The sequence below is a fragment of the Montipora capricornis genome, chromosome 4, assembly GCF_036669925.1.
Source record: "Montipora capricornis isolate CH-2021 chromosome 4, ASM3666992v2, whole genome shotgun sequence".
Taxonomy (NCBI): Eukaryota; Metazoa; Cnidaria; class Anthozoa; order Scleractinia; family Acroporidae; genus Montipora; species Montipora capricornis.
In genome coordinates, this window is record NC_090886.1 from 28,120,353 (window position 1) to 28,134,594 (window position 14,242).

Below are 14,242 nucleotides of genomic sequence, written 5' to 3' on the forward strand. Positions count from 1 at the left end.
ATTCAACCATTAGTAACAAATTATGACCTGGAACCCTCACTCCCAAACGCCCCGGGCAGAAGTAATGGGAAGAGGCTGAAGGAGTGGGAACCATGGCAACACGCAGGCCATCGCTGCGGGGAGGTGGGAGGTTCGAACGCCCGAGGTTCGTTCAAAGCCAAAGAGAGGAATAAAGTGGATAAAACAATCTTGTTTATACCAAAATGGTAATAATCATGCAAATAAGGCCTTCCTGTAGAACAATAGATGTACTGGAATTTCCAACTTGAATCTCTAGGGAATAAGGGGCGTACACGATGGCCCCCAGTGAGAAAAGTATGCAGCCACATGTCCCAGTATGAAAACATTTAACTTCTTAAATGTAACTTGAATGAGATGATATATGATATATCTGATATATACCAAACACATTTTAGTTATTACTTCATTACTTCTCATTTAGCACTGCCCGAAAACTGGACTAAGGACATTGCGACAACCATGCATCACCTAACTCAAACTTTTCCTCCGGCCCTTTGCACGTTATCGTTCTATGCTTCCACACAAACAACAGTGCAGTCTTTACTTTGCAAAGTATCTGTAATTCTTACGCTTAAGTGCCCCCAACAACTTTGTCTTAAACTTAAAGTACAGCGGAGAATCCTGGGTGGGGAACATTGAGGCTTGCTAAAACTTCATCGGATATTTCATCATCTGCAATACTTGACCAAATATGATCTTGGTCACGGGGCAAACGCAGCTTAAATTACAGTGAATGTATGGGATTTTGGCCGAGTTCAAACCTCTTGTTGGAAATTCTGCACTAATCATTACGTGGGATGCCCCCGGCAGGGCAGACCACGTTATAAAATGGAGTCCGTTTGTTTTTACTCTTATATTTATATAAAATAAAACGGCATATTTTTGTTGCCACATGTTCATTCTACGGCATCCACAAGCCATGGTCGTTGTCACTTTTTGTGGTCTCTTCGTTTGTTTCCCGAAATCGGAGGTATACGAAATAATTTCTACTGTCAAACACTTGGTTTCGCTAAAGGTTGAGTGATGATTTATATTTAGGCCTTTAGTTACAGCTTTCATATCGTCGTTCCTATCTGTTTCATGAAAGGTATGTCGTGTTTTGTGAGGGATTTTATCGGTCAAACAACGTGTCAAAACTACTGTAGTACAAATGGCAATGAATGATCCCCAAAAATTTAGTCTTCATATTCAATAACTGGTAACATATTTCATTTTTTCAAAATTAGAAATTCAAATTATTTTTCGTAAATTCGCGTAATTAATTGACACAAAGTCAAGATACATTCTTAAGGTTATCGTGTACCTTCAGGGGTCTCTACCAAGGGGTACCCAACAATAATCTTTGGTGAAATATGTGTTCGGGAGGGTCAAACTGTTCTAAGAATTTTGGTTCTACGAACGCTGCCAAACAGCTATAGATTTATTTACTAAAACATCACCTAAAAGATTCGCAACAAGGGAAAAGTAGTGTCTTGCGTTTTCGGAAGGGATATTTTTGCAACTTTTGGCACTTACAACGGTCACCAGCAGATTCGGATGAGCAAATGGTTTGCCGGGAAGTTCTTACAAGGTAAACTTGCAATTTCTGAAATGAAGATATCATTTCCTAAAATTTTGGGACACTCCAATTGTTAGCTAAGATATCTGAACAGATCAAATTATTCTAGGTGATAAAAAACACCTCTTTAGACAGACTTTATACATTACAAGGAACCTAGAAATGTCCTTCAAAGGCTTTTCGCTAGTTTTCTCATTGGGTGCCCTTGTCTAGTACCGTTCAGTGAAACGGATGTAGTGCTTTACGATTTCGGCGCAGATATCCTAACGCATAAATGTAACTACTGGAATATGTCATTTGTTATTGAAGAAAATGATTTTCTTTTCTTGTCAGAGCACTATCGAAAGCGCTAACTAAAAACGCGGAAAAGACCCTCATGGAAAAAATATTTCGAATTGTAAAATTCCCCAGAACTAAGAAGGTGGAAATTTGTTAATCTAGCTACTGTCAAAATTTAATTGCAATCATGCAAAGCGCCTTTGATTGGTAATCTTTTCATTGTTATTTTCAAGGCAAAAGTTAACGTTTAGGAAAACAGCGTCTCAAGAAAAGCCTTTGCATCGGACGAACAAACTCCGCCCAACACCTTTCCCCATAATTGGCCAATCAGCGGACGCCACTTTTTTTCTGGTTATAACTATCCACCTCTCGCAAGCTCTTGCCTTCCTCCAGCTTCATTGTGACTAATATTCTTCAGATTGTTCGGACGCACGTTATCGGAGCGAACCGGCCTCCATGCTAAACAGAAAAAGGACGCGCACATCGATCTCATGCATCAAACACAGCAGCAGCAGCATCAGAGAAAAAGTGGAAGCGGACTAACCCAAAAGCTTTAAAAACAAGCACAATGTAGGATGTGCGTAAAAACCATCGCAAACAGATGGTGACGGCGATGTCACAATGCCGGCTGCTTACGTGAATCGTTTGCATCCTATTGTTTGCAAGGTTTGTTAATTTGTTTACTGCTGTCAGCTCAGAGGTGTTTGATCACTGTAAACTATTTACACTACTGACAATAATAATCATTACTTTTGTTCTTTATGTAGAAGCATAATTTTTCCATATACACTATATTGCTTTCTGGGGTTACAAACGGGAGCTCCGCTATTAGGTTTGAATAAATGTATATGTTATCCTAAGTTACGTGATTGCAATACTTCATAATATTAGATCACGTAATACTTGGAATACTTTCTGATTCCGATGACCTGTGATATGAGGTTCTCTGAATGCCAAAAAGTAAGTAACTACAGCGTTACATTAGTCATGTAACGGAAGACGATTTGTGATGTAGAATTTTCGGAACATTTTTTGTAAAATTCCTTGTTTTCCCGCCTGTCGTTGGATTTTCGAACATCTAAAACATGGTATAATTGCCCATTTTTAACGGATTTTTACCCTAAAAAGGTCACCTAGAATTTTCGGGAGCCTTTTTTCTTGCTGAAATATTCGAAAAGGTAAGTTTTGATCCCTATAATTTTCGGGTCGTTAGACTTTCAGCTAGGGAATCCGAACAGATGAAAAGTTTTTAGGGGATAAAATTATGCCTATATCTACCGTTTAAATACTAAAATACGTTTAACAGTGCTATGTTTAAGGTGGTTTTGAACTATATTCGCGTTGGGTGCCCCTGTTAATACGACCAGTTTAAATTGGTTAAAAGTAACCAATTTTTCCCGGTTCAAAACAACTGATTCTTGTCAGTTGCATTAACTATGGGGTAGGTTATACTCCCGTGTAGATGTTTTTTTGACAATTATCAACAGTTGAATTAACCAATTTATAATTAGTTGATACGATTTTTGACCCAGTTGAAATAACCCTACATTTATTGTTTTAACTTTGCAAATCAGTCCATTTAACTCATGTAAAAAGTACCAAGGATGCATCTGAGACAACCCATTTTTTTAGTTACTTTCCGTTATTTTGACTATAAAAAGTGGGTTGTTCAAAAAAGGTTGTTGTAACCCCCAAACAATCAGTAGCTTTAACCATTTAAAATTAATTAATCTAACCTATCTGAATTGTACCCAAGATTGATCCAAGACAACCTGTTTTCAGCTTTCATTGCCTTCTTTAACTCTGCACCGTGATTGTAACCTCTAAATAATAATTAACATTACCGTTCAAAATGAAAAAGATAGAAAAAAAGTTAGAGCCCATTGTAATGACATAAAATTTTATTTGAAACTCTATTAACCTTGGAAATGCATTTAAGTCCTATTTAAATATGTGAGACTAACAGAAATTATATGTCATGGTTTGTGGAGATTGAAAACGAAACCTCGATGTTCCGATCTTCTTGAATTGTCTTTGTTGTTGTGCACTTTGACCTTCTCTGGAAGTTCTTTTAGTATTATTAAATGATGCAGTTCAGAGTGGAATTTTGGACATTCATTTATCATTCTGCAAATAATTAACATAAAATAAATCAACTATTACTTTTATCATTAATACTTAGATATAATTTACAACCTGACCAACTTCAAATTGCTGTCAAAGCAGTGATACATGCAAAATATTTACATTTGTTCACTGTAAACCTGATAAAATTCGAAGTTCCTAACTAAATCTCAACCTGTGTACATTTTTAGCATCATCTTCAATAGCCCATTTCCGAGTTGCTTCATGTCTCGCTTTCAAAGCAAGTCCTGGTGCACAACCATTCAAATGGAAATGAGTTGCGTATTCCTATGCAAATCAAACTCATTTCCCTTGCAATAGTTGAGCACCAAGACTCACTTCGAAACAGTGACAAACAGCAACTCGGAAATGGCCTATTTTGGGCTATCACAGACTTAAAGGCTTAAACACTGAAGATGGAGCAAGCAGAAAAGTGGAGCTGTTTCTATGTCATTCTGTTCAATTTGCATATCACATGTTCAACACTTATTGGCAATGAATGATTGCTCCTTTTTAACTCTGGTATTAAAATGTACTCAAGAAATAAAGAAATATTTTTGCTATGACCATCCAGGCCCTTTGGGCAGACTACCATTTCTTCAGCTGCCAACACCAGTGACTGCATTTCACCAACTGTTGCCCCCGTTGAAATGAGATGGGGTGCTGTTGTTGCAGCTATCTCACTTTCTGCACCCACATATGAATCATTCTGCAACAACGAACAATGATATACTGTGATTATATACCTCAATGTTACTTATTGATACTATTAAAAAAAAAATACCATATATATTATAGGCATAATTATCACTTCTTTGTGTACCCCATAGATATACAAGGACATGTATAATAATCCTATCCTAACCATTGGATAGCACAATTGGTTTCACTATGACTTATCCACTAGATAACAATTTACTCAGCAGATAGCACTATCCATTGTTTCAACAACTGGGACCTGGTATATTGCCAGAGAGTCTGCTCATACAGCTTGAAGAAATGTTTTTACGGTGGTGTACACTGTCACCAAAATTTTAGTTAAAACTTCCTTTTTTGTATAACCAAGTGATTAAATATCGGTGAGAACATTTTGTGGTGAATCACCAAACACCAGTTCAGGTGAAACATGAGGATACCTTTTAAAGTGTTTTTGCATTTCCACTTAACTTCCTCATTCGTAAGATATTCCTTTGTGAAATGGGCATGCTTTTTCAAAGTCAATAACAACAGCATTATAATGCAGTCCTCTTACTTGCAACATAATATTACCAGGATTTTAAATAATTATGAATAAAACCGGAAAGGTGAATTGCACGCAGACTTTTCATCACTGTCAGAAACAAATGATCTGGAAAACATGATTTAGACCATTTTGCTGATTCAAGTTTCATGGCAAAGTTGTCTTAACTTACACTTTCCTCCTTAAAACCAATAAATTGGGTTATTAAACTAGGGTCTATGTCCATGCAAATCCCCAACAGCAGGGGCAAACTAGAGTGAGGGATAACGCTTAACATTGCTTTTACTTCATTGATAAAGTTGGATCTCAAAAAAGCTTTTAATTAAAATATTTATACCTTTAGAAATATATACCCTTGTAGCAAATCTCATTTTCTTAATTATAATACTTCTAGGAGTATCTAATTTCTTAAATTTGAAGCTACAACAAGTTGCAAAAATAGTGGAGACACTTCACCTTCTTGGAGCGCTATTAATTTACCTATTATCTCTCACACTGCAGCCCCCCCCCCCGCCCCCCCCCCCCCCCTTATCAGTGTTGCTAGCAAGACAAAAAAATGTTGGAAACTTAAACAGTCAACATGGAAAGGGGGAGAGGGGAGGGGAAGTGGGAAAGGTTTAAATTCTAGATACGGTGGGTACTGGAAGCTAGAAAAGGTGTTTTTTCATGAAAGTGTCTCAACAATTTTGCAACTTGTTGTCTGAGTTGGTTGTCACTGTATTGTCATACGGTCACTTTGTCTATTGGAACAAGAAGGCGTTTATCTTTTGCGTTTAATATGGTGTTTCCAAAAAAAATGGTTTTATTCTCTGATCTGCTGTAAATGGAAAATGGCCAGCGATAAACTGGATTTTGGCGGGGTTTCGGTATGACGTAATTTGAAACCATTTCAGTGCTTTCTGTGAGTCAAGTCGAAAATACACATAATGTGGTAGATGAAAAGGTGTGATTTCCACCCTTTCGCTTTTTACAGTACGCTAGGAATATCCTGGAACCGATTTTGAAATAATTTGCCTCAAACAAGTATATTTCGGTCGACACATGACATCTAGAACAAGCGCAACATGAACGAAATTAGCTGTTGTTTAACTGCGATCGCGTGCCATTTAAAGGGAACATCCACTTTCCGAAAAAATCAATTCTCAGCAAACATTGTTATATAAAGCTACATTTTCACAGAGGTCCATTTGTAACATTACTTAGTGCTTTCAGGTTAGGCTGCTTCTAGAGACGGGATTGCTAACGCTTAGTAGCAAGTCTTCTAAGTGACGTGTCGGGTACAGGCTAATTCCATGTTCTCTGGAATGACCGACTTAGCACAATGATCAAAAGAAACCACCCGATTTTGCTAAACCCTTTGCCAGATTTGTTTTACAATGAGATACAAAAGTGAAAAAATTTGTACCGGCTACACATTATGTGGTTTATATGAAACGGTCTACACGGTCTACCACAACTTTTCACTGAGAAAATAATATGATATAATATTTCTTGCTGTTGCGATGGTAAACCGTGCTTGGATGGTAGACCGTTGGTAAATGGAGTAGACGATATATACAGGATTTCTAACTGTGTGAACTTTATTATACGAATCATCTGGTAATGTATTGGATTGAGTAGAAAAGAAAGTACTAGTTGAATTGTGCTGTATCCTGCAAGATACGATTTTTGTTGTAACGCCACCATCCCCGTTGACGTCACCAAGGAACACAATAAATGGTATTGTGTTACATAATACGAACCATGTGTAACTTTCAGAGCATCAGATAAAATACTGTGCTCGCTTTAGTATTTGGTACGGAGTCTTCTGTTAGCGATGATAAGTCCAAACACTTGAAAATCGATGTCACCGTATGTCAATAATTAATATCGTTTCGTGTTTGGTACAATGCGCTTTGCACTTCGCGTGCAAACTTCTCAAACGTTTCAGAGCTTATACGATGTCTTACGATTGTTTATTTAGTTTTTGCTTTTCAGATAACAAGTTGCAAAAATAGTGGAGACACTTCACCTTCTGGGAGCGCTATTAATTTACCTATTATCTCTCACATGGCAGAACCTCCCCCCCCCCCTCCTCCTTATCAGTGTTGCTAGCAAGACAAAAAAATGTTGTAAACTTAAACAGTGAATATTGAAATGGGGAGAGGGGAGGGGAAGTGGGAAAGGTTTAAATTGTAGATACGGTGGGTACTGGAAGCCAGAAAAGGTGTTTTTTCGTGAAATTGTCTCAACAATTTTGCAACTTGTTGTAGCAGAACAACAAAAGTCCATTATTTTCTTCTTTTATTTTCTTCCATTTATAAAAATACCAAATTTGCTATTTGCTTGGTACTAAGGTCAGTTGCTTTTTTTTTACTGCCTTAGCTGCATTGAACTGCCAAAAAGTCCATGCGATTATACGATTATTTCTTTGTCTGCTTTCTCTCTTTTTCACTCCTCTCTTGGAGTACTGAATTTGCTGACTGCAGTTTGCTTCCAGGTGGTTTTGCACCTCAAATGTCTAGAATCATGAAAAATATTGCTGGAACTGGTCCATGAGTTGGAATTTTAGCACTCTATGAAATGTGAGCCAGGTCAGAAAAGAAAGCAAGAACCCACAGGCTGCAGATCATAGCCCAAGCAAGGCTGACCCAAGGAACAACCTCAGCCAGGAAATTGTCAGTAGGCAAGCAATTAAATCTTGCCTTGACAAAACAATGGCTTCTGCTGGAGTTAAGCCTTTCAACCTTTAGCACATCTCTTCTTTTCAAATTCATTGTAATTCATGTGCATTAATGTACACAAGGTAAAGGGAATTAAAAAAGTACCTATAGTTATAACAATTAAATTTTCGTTCACAACAATTTCTCAACAATTCAGTCCTCCAAGTAATTAAAAATTAACAAAAAAAACCAACTGACCTCTAATTTTGTGTTGAGAAATTTTGCGTCGTTGAATACAAATTCACCGGTGAAGATTGTTTCTCATTTGTTCCAAGAATCAAAGAAAAACTGAACATGTTAACTTATGCGCAATTTAAAAAATCTCTGCATTCATTACACCAAAATTATGAAAAAATGAGCAGTTGTGTTAAAAATGATTTTAAACAAGAAGTACTAAACATGCAAGTACAAAAGCGCATATCGAAGCTAAGCAACCAACTACAGTGCAAGTTAAAAATTAACGAATAGCAATTGAAACAAAATAATTCTCCAAAAAAATACCTTGTTGCCAACAGAGTTTTTTTTTTTTGCATGCAATTTGACGAGCTGGGGAGGGTCTTTGATATGTGAGGTGGACTTTTCACCTTTTTGCGTGGGCTCCAACACATCTCAGATTTTGTTAGTGTCACTGCATCTCTTTCTGGGGCTCGAAACCGGCCGCGAACACCATGCACGTCAAAGGTCTACAAAAACGCAAATAAAAAAAAAAGTGAAATATCCATACAGAGGTAATGATCAAATGACAAGTTAAATTTAATCTCTGTTCATGGACGACTGTTGAGGCTTGTTTACGGCAATGTAACCAGGCATGACTTTGTAACCTCGTGGGAAACGTTACGCGCAAGAGTTTTGGGCGGGGAAAATGTTTTCACCATCTTCTCGTGTCCTTCTCTTATAGCTATATCTCAGAAAGTTTCCTAAATATACCAGAAATATAAGCCGATCCTCTCTTGTAGCCTCGCATTTTATGTGGCAAGCATAGAAAACGAAAAGTCGAGGTAAAAAAGCCACCTACCACGCGGGGCACTTTTGTCCATGAAACGATGATCAAATGATCAAAGTGAATTGATTATAAAGTAATCGAACTGAAAGAAATATGCTCCGTCTACTTTGGTCTACTTCGTTAGCTATTTCATTAAGCATGATAAAAGAGGCAACAATCATGTTTGCTGTTGCATTGTATGTACAGTAATTAAAATAATGGGCATTGTTTGGGATGGTTAGCGAATCGTCTTACCTTTAAATGCTTCTACCAGATTTCCGTCTGAGGAGTTCTATCACGTCCTCCTTGGTGAAATATTTTGTCAGAATCACTGATGCCATTGTGAAAGCGGAAGGGAAAAACCTTGAGCGTCACCGTTGGATTTTCACTCGACAGACGTTTCTCAGAAACTGAAAGACTGGGCAAGTGCATGTCATGAAAAAGTGCCGACGAAAAAACAAATGGACTTTCATTCTAAGGCCCGGGTCGCACTAGTGGACAATTTTTTTTTGTTGTTGTGACAAAATTTTAGACAAATATCTATTTCCGGTAAAATCTATTTTGTTGTGTTTAGGGTCGCACGCAATTTGCATTCCTGTCATACACCCGCTAGACGTGTGTCATGATATCACGCTATATTAAAGACAAGATGCGGCTTTCGCTTTCGTTGGACTTTTATTGCTTTTAACTTGCATGCAGGCTAGAATGGCAAATCTGTTCAATCTGCACTGTATTTACAGACTTCATAACTTAAATTTCCAGTTAGCGTTGTTGGAACACGAGCGTCAGATCAGACAGCATAGACGGGCCGAACGTTGGTTGACGCAGAGACTTCTTGCTGACCAAAATGATTACTTGTATCTGGAGTCATCGCTCTTAATATTACAGCCGGTCGTTAAAAAAAGACATACTCCTTATCTTGTCTTTTAAACCTATTTGTCCTAAGAAGAAAAATAATTAGATATCAACGTCTGTTGTTTAGGTTTCCGTAGTTTAATATCGCTAAGTATATCATTCACTTTGCTTAACGCCAGAAAAAGTTCCTGGTGTCCGTTAAACTGAGTCTTTCACGTCTCCATCCTCACCAGCTATGGCCATGTGGTGTAGCTTGTGTTGTTTCTTGAATGATTCTAGGCACCCATTAGAAGCAGCAAAGCCACTGATGCCCACTTTTTCTGCAATCATCAAAGCTTCTTCCTGAAGCATTGTTCACGAAACGGGAATGTTCGAGTTCCTGCAGATAACATACCAGTCCCATAGTGCCTCATTCACATCTGAGTACTTCCCACAGCGGATTCGTTTTTGGTTTTTCGACTGTAAATGGCTTTCGTACGACGCAAGTATTTCTTTTCGTTCCTTTAAGATTTTATGGGCTTGGGTTTTTCCAATACCAAATTTGTCAGCAATTTTACGATGTTCCTCCTTTGGATGATCTTTGGTGTAATTTATCAACTCAACTCTCTGTTGAGGGCTCAAGCATTTCCGCTTTTCTGTGACTTTTTCCTTTGTACCACCATGACTTTTCAGGCTAGATTTACTTGTCTTCAGGCTGTTTTGTCTGGTGAGAGCGGCCTTCGTTCGATTAAGCGCTGGTTTTTCTGCTGCAGTATTTTTGCTGCTGTTCTTACACGTCATACAAAAAGCCACATTAGAACCAGCTTTCCAGTTCGGTGTTTCTTAAGGGGCAGGAACAGAACATTCCGATCTGTTACATACTGACGCTTAGCAGCCTTAAGCAATGATAGCGGAGCGCCGCGCGCGCCTTCGACGCGCGCGCGCGGAGCACCATAGTTAAGAAAATATGGTAACCCATCGATGTTAGAAAATCTGGTTTTATAGCCATGACGTCATAAACGTCCGTACGTACGTACGTACGTCCGTCCGCCCCTTCATGTATGCCAATGTGACCAGTTCACGTAACCATATCACGGGTCAAGTTTAGAGCTCATCCAGGAGGCAATACTCTATTTGACACTGTAACTAGTTTACAGCATACATCCAACTGACACCTGTCAAAACAAGGTATCCGCTGACCAGTATCACGTGACCATATACCGGTCTCAAGATATACCTTATAGAGGTCAGCTGTTTTTTTTTTTTAAGTTGACCGCTGACCAGGGACTGGTTGTTGATTGGATCGCAGGCTCAAGCCAACAGACACACACACACACACACACACACACATACCCGCCCCTGGCTACTTGCGGGCCATATGTTTCCCAACCCCCCTTGTGGGGACTACGGCTTCTTTTGCAGTCATCCAAACAATATTTGGTATGATTGTTGCTTGATGTCTCATCTCTTGATACATCTCTTCAAATGTTGTAAAACCTTTAATTTTTTTGTGGGGACTTAGTTGTGAGGACGTGACAAAAAGTTTAATGCTTGTGAGGACATCTGGTAATACCCTACTTGTGGGAACAGGTCAATACCCAGCTTTTGTGGGGACTTCGCTATTTGCGGGGACATCTGCCGATACCCTACTTATGGGAACAGGCAAATACACAGCTTTTGTAGGGAATTCATTATTTGCGGGGACATCTGCCAATACCCGATTTATGGAAAGACGACAATACGAACATTTTCAAACAGATTTGATATACGACGATGTTCTCGTGGTTGCAATCTTAGTCAACCTGTTGGCTAAGCCTTTAGGTTAACGATAAAATGATATACCGTAAAACCCGAAAATAAGCCCCGCGGGGCTTATATTTTTCAAGGGCCTCTTTCGAGGGGCTTATCTACGGAGGGAAACTTGCGTTTCCGAATCGATTGGGCTAGACTTATAGTTGGAAGTAAATTTACCGTTTTTGCTTTGTTTTACTTTGTATTTGAGGGCAATTTTTCTAGTACAAGCTCCCCGGGGTTTTATATTTGGAGGGGCGATTTAACGGAGGGTTTTTTGCGTTACCGCTTTGGGGAGCTTCTATTTGGAGGGGCTTATTTTCGGAATTTTACGGTGTATGAATTGGACCATATATGAACTGCAGATATGAAATCAAGTGAAGCTATGATAGTCGCATTTGTGAACGCAATTTTTGCAATTGCGTAGAGAAGCCTAAAAAATTCAGGACTTCAACGGGGTTTGAACCCTTGACCTTTTTTTTTTAATTTGGATCTGAGCAGCCTGCGCGGCCAGGACGATTTTCGCCGGTCGCCGGGGCTTACGGAGATCTCTGAATAATAATAATAATAATAATAATAATAATAATAATAATAATAATAATAATAATAATAATAATAATAATAATAATAATAATAATAATAGTAAGAGCACCAACCAGAAAGGGTTGTGGAAAACGAAAGTTTTAAGATTTTGTGGGACATGTCCATTCAGTGCGACCATATCATCGCAGCCAGAAAACCAGACATTGTTGTTGTAGAAAAGGAAAATAATGAGGTAATCATTGTGGATATTGCGTCACCATGGGACCACAGGGTGCATGAGAAGGAAGGTGAAAAGCTGGAGAAGTACCAGGAGCTAAAGAGAGAAATTAAGAATATATGGGGGATCAGACATGTCGAAGTTGTACCGGTAGTTGTTGGTGCACTTGGAGGAGTAAGTAAAAGGTTAGATGGATGGCTTACGAAGCTAGGGATTGCTATCAAGAAAGGACTCTTGCAGAAAACAGCCTTGTAAGGAACAGCAAGGATCCTAAGAAAGGTTCTGGAAAACTAAACAAGAGGGAATGATTCAAAGGACCTTTGGCCATTGGCTTAGCTTGCTCCTTTGGTTTAAATGCGGTATAACATCTGCCATAATAGATAGAAGTGATCTTCCCACTTAACTGGACAATTTAAGCAACATCATTGTCCTTTCTTTTGTTCAGTTGTAATGAATTGCTGTTGTAAGGTTGAAAAATAAATGTGAAAAGGTTGATTTATAGCAGAATTAAAGGTATTCAGGTGCAATACATGTTTAAAGCGTGTTGCATCATAATGTGACCCTACCTCGTTAATACGACAACCCCGCTAATACGACCAATTTTCCATGCCCCGAAGGTGGTTCCACTGTATCAATAAAAATTAAAGGAGGACAGAAATTTAAAAGCGAGAAGTGACAGTACGCCTCATGTACTAATAAAGGTCCCTCAAAAAGCGAACAAAAATGGTGTATCACTTATCCACCAGTAACATTAAGTTAATATAATGTTACCCCCCTAGTCTCCTTTACTGCCGTTGTTTTGGGGTCATCATCATCAACGCTCCCTTCCCCCAAGGGAGCGTTGCCAACGCTCCCTTCCCCCAAGGGAGCGTTGCGTAATGACCCCAAAAAGCGGGTACGAAGGAGACTATCCCCCCCCCCTCCCCCCCAATCCCAACCTTGGTCCAGGGCTTATAATTTTACGATATTAAAATTGCCTTCATGGAAATCATTTAGCTGGTATCTCAAATCAAAAGCTACCGTAAATGGTGATGTAGGATCCAACTACCTGAGAGGGGCTTTATAAAGCTTTTAAAGCACATTCAGTTCAGTTGAAGCAAATCAAATCGAAAGGTCAGCAGTATTCAGTATTCACTAAAACACCAACTTCCTTCCCAGGGTATCTCTTCTTCGCGCCCCCTTGAGCGAGTGGGGGCGGGAAGAAGTGAGACCCTGGGAACGAGATTGGTGAAACACATATAATACCTTATTCTTACTAATTTTCGCACGTACTTAATTTCGCGATTTTCGCGTTTTGGAAAAAATCGCTAAACTTAATACTCGCGAAAATTAACCACGTGAAATTTAATTAATTCCTGGAAAATCTCCTTGGAACTCAGCGGATATGGATAGTATAACTTTGGAGGTGGTTTGGACCAATTCTACCCATGAGTTCACCCTAATTATTAGTTCCAAAGAGATTTCCGGGGAACTACCAGAGTTTCTATGGTAAAATCATGGGTAGAATTTTACAAAAGCACGCCCAAAGCCATCCTACACATCTACGCTGACTTTGCAAGAGGATTGACCGGATGTACTCAAAATTATTAAGAGTGCACGCATGAATTGAAATTGATTGCCACGTCGCATGTTTTTTGGTGTTAAAGAAAGAATCTCTACCCAACCGAGAAATTATAATCACTGGAGATATGAGCGAGCCAAAACGCAAGGGCTTGGGACTTGGTCTTTCCTCAGTCCCAAGCCCTTGCGCGTTATTCTCGCCCGAGACCCCGTTAATACGACCAATTTTCCGTGGCATTAACTGGGTGCCACTGTAAAATAATGCAGTGAATGGGAAAAAATAAACTATTGCTACGTAATAATGGTAATTGAACTGAGTGGAGTGCAATTTGGTCTGAAATCATAGGCGTGACTTCAAAATCGAACGAGAGCGCAGCGCGAGTTCGATTTG

General features: G+C 39.0%; 1 protein-coding gene and 1 long non-coding RNA gene across 3 annotated transcripts; one reads left to right on the forward strand and one right to left on the reverse strand.

Annotated features, from left to right (window-relative positions):
• Positions 1-4,059: 4,059 nt before the first annotated feature.
• LOC138044581 (uncharacterized) lies at positions 4,060-10,934 on the reverse strand. 2 transcript variants are annotated; one of them, XR_011131475.1, is made up of 3 exons: positions 9,162-10,934; positions 8,509-8,607; positions 4,060-4,691 (listed from the first exon to the last, which is right to left on the reverse strand). It is a non-coding gene; the product is annotated as an uncharacterized lncRNA (long non-coding RNA). The 2 variants fall into 2 exon arrangements; XR_011131474.1 differs by having other exon boundaries at positions 8,426-8,607.
• Positions 10,935-12,231: 1,297 nt separating this feature from the next.
• LOC138046443 (uncharacterized) lies at positions 12,232-12,546 on the forward strand. The gene has a single exon (XM_068893079.1). It carries the CDS (start codon positions 12,232-12,234, stop codon positions 12,544-12,546), a length of 315 nt encoding a protein of 104 aa, XP_068749180.1.
• Positions 12,547-14,242: the final 1,696 nt, after the last annotated feature.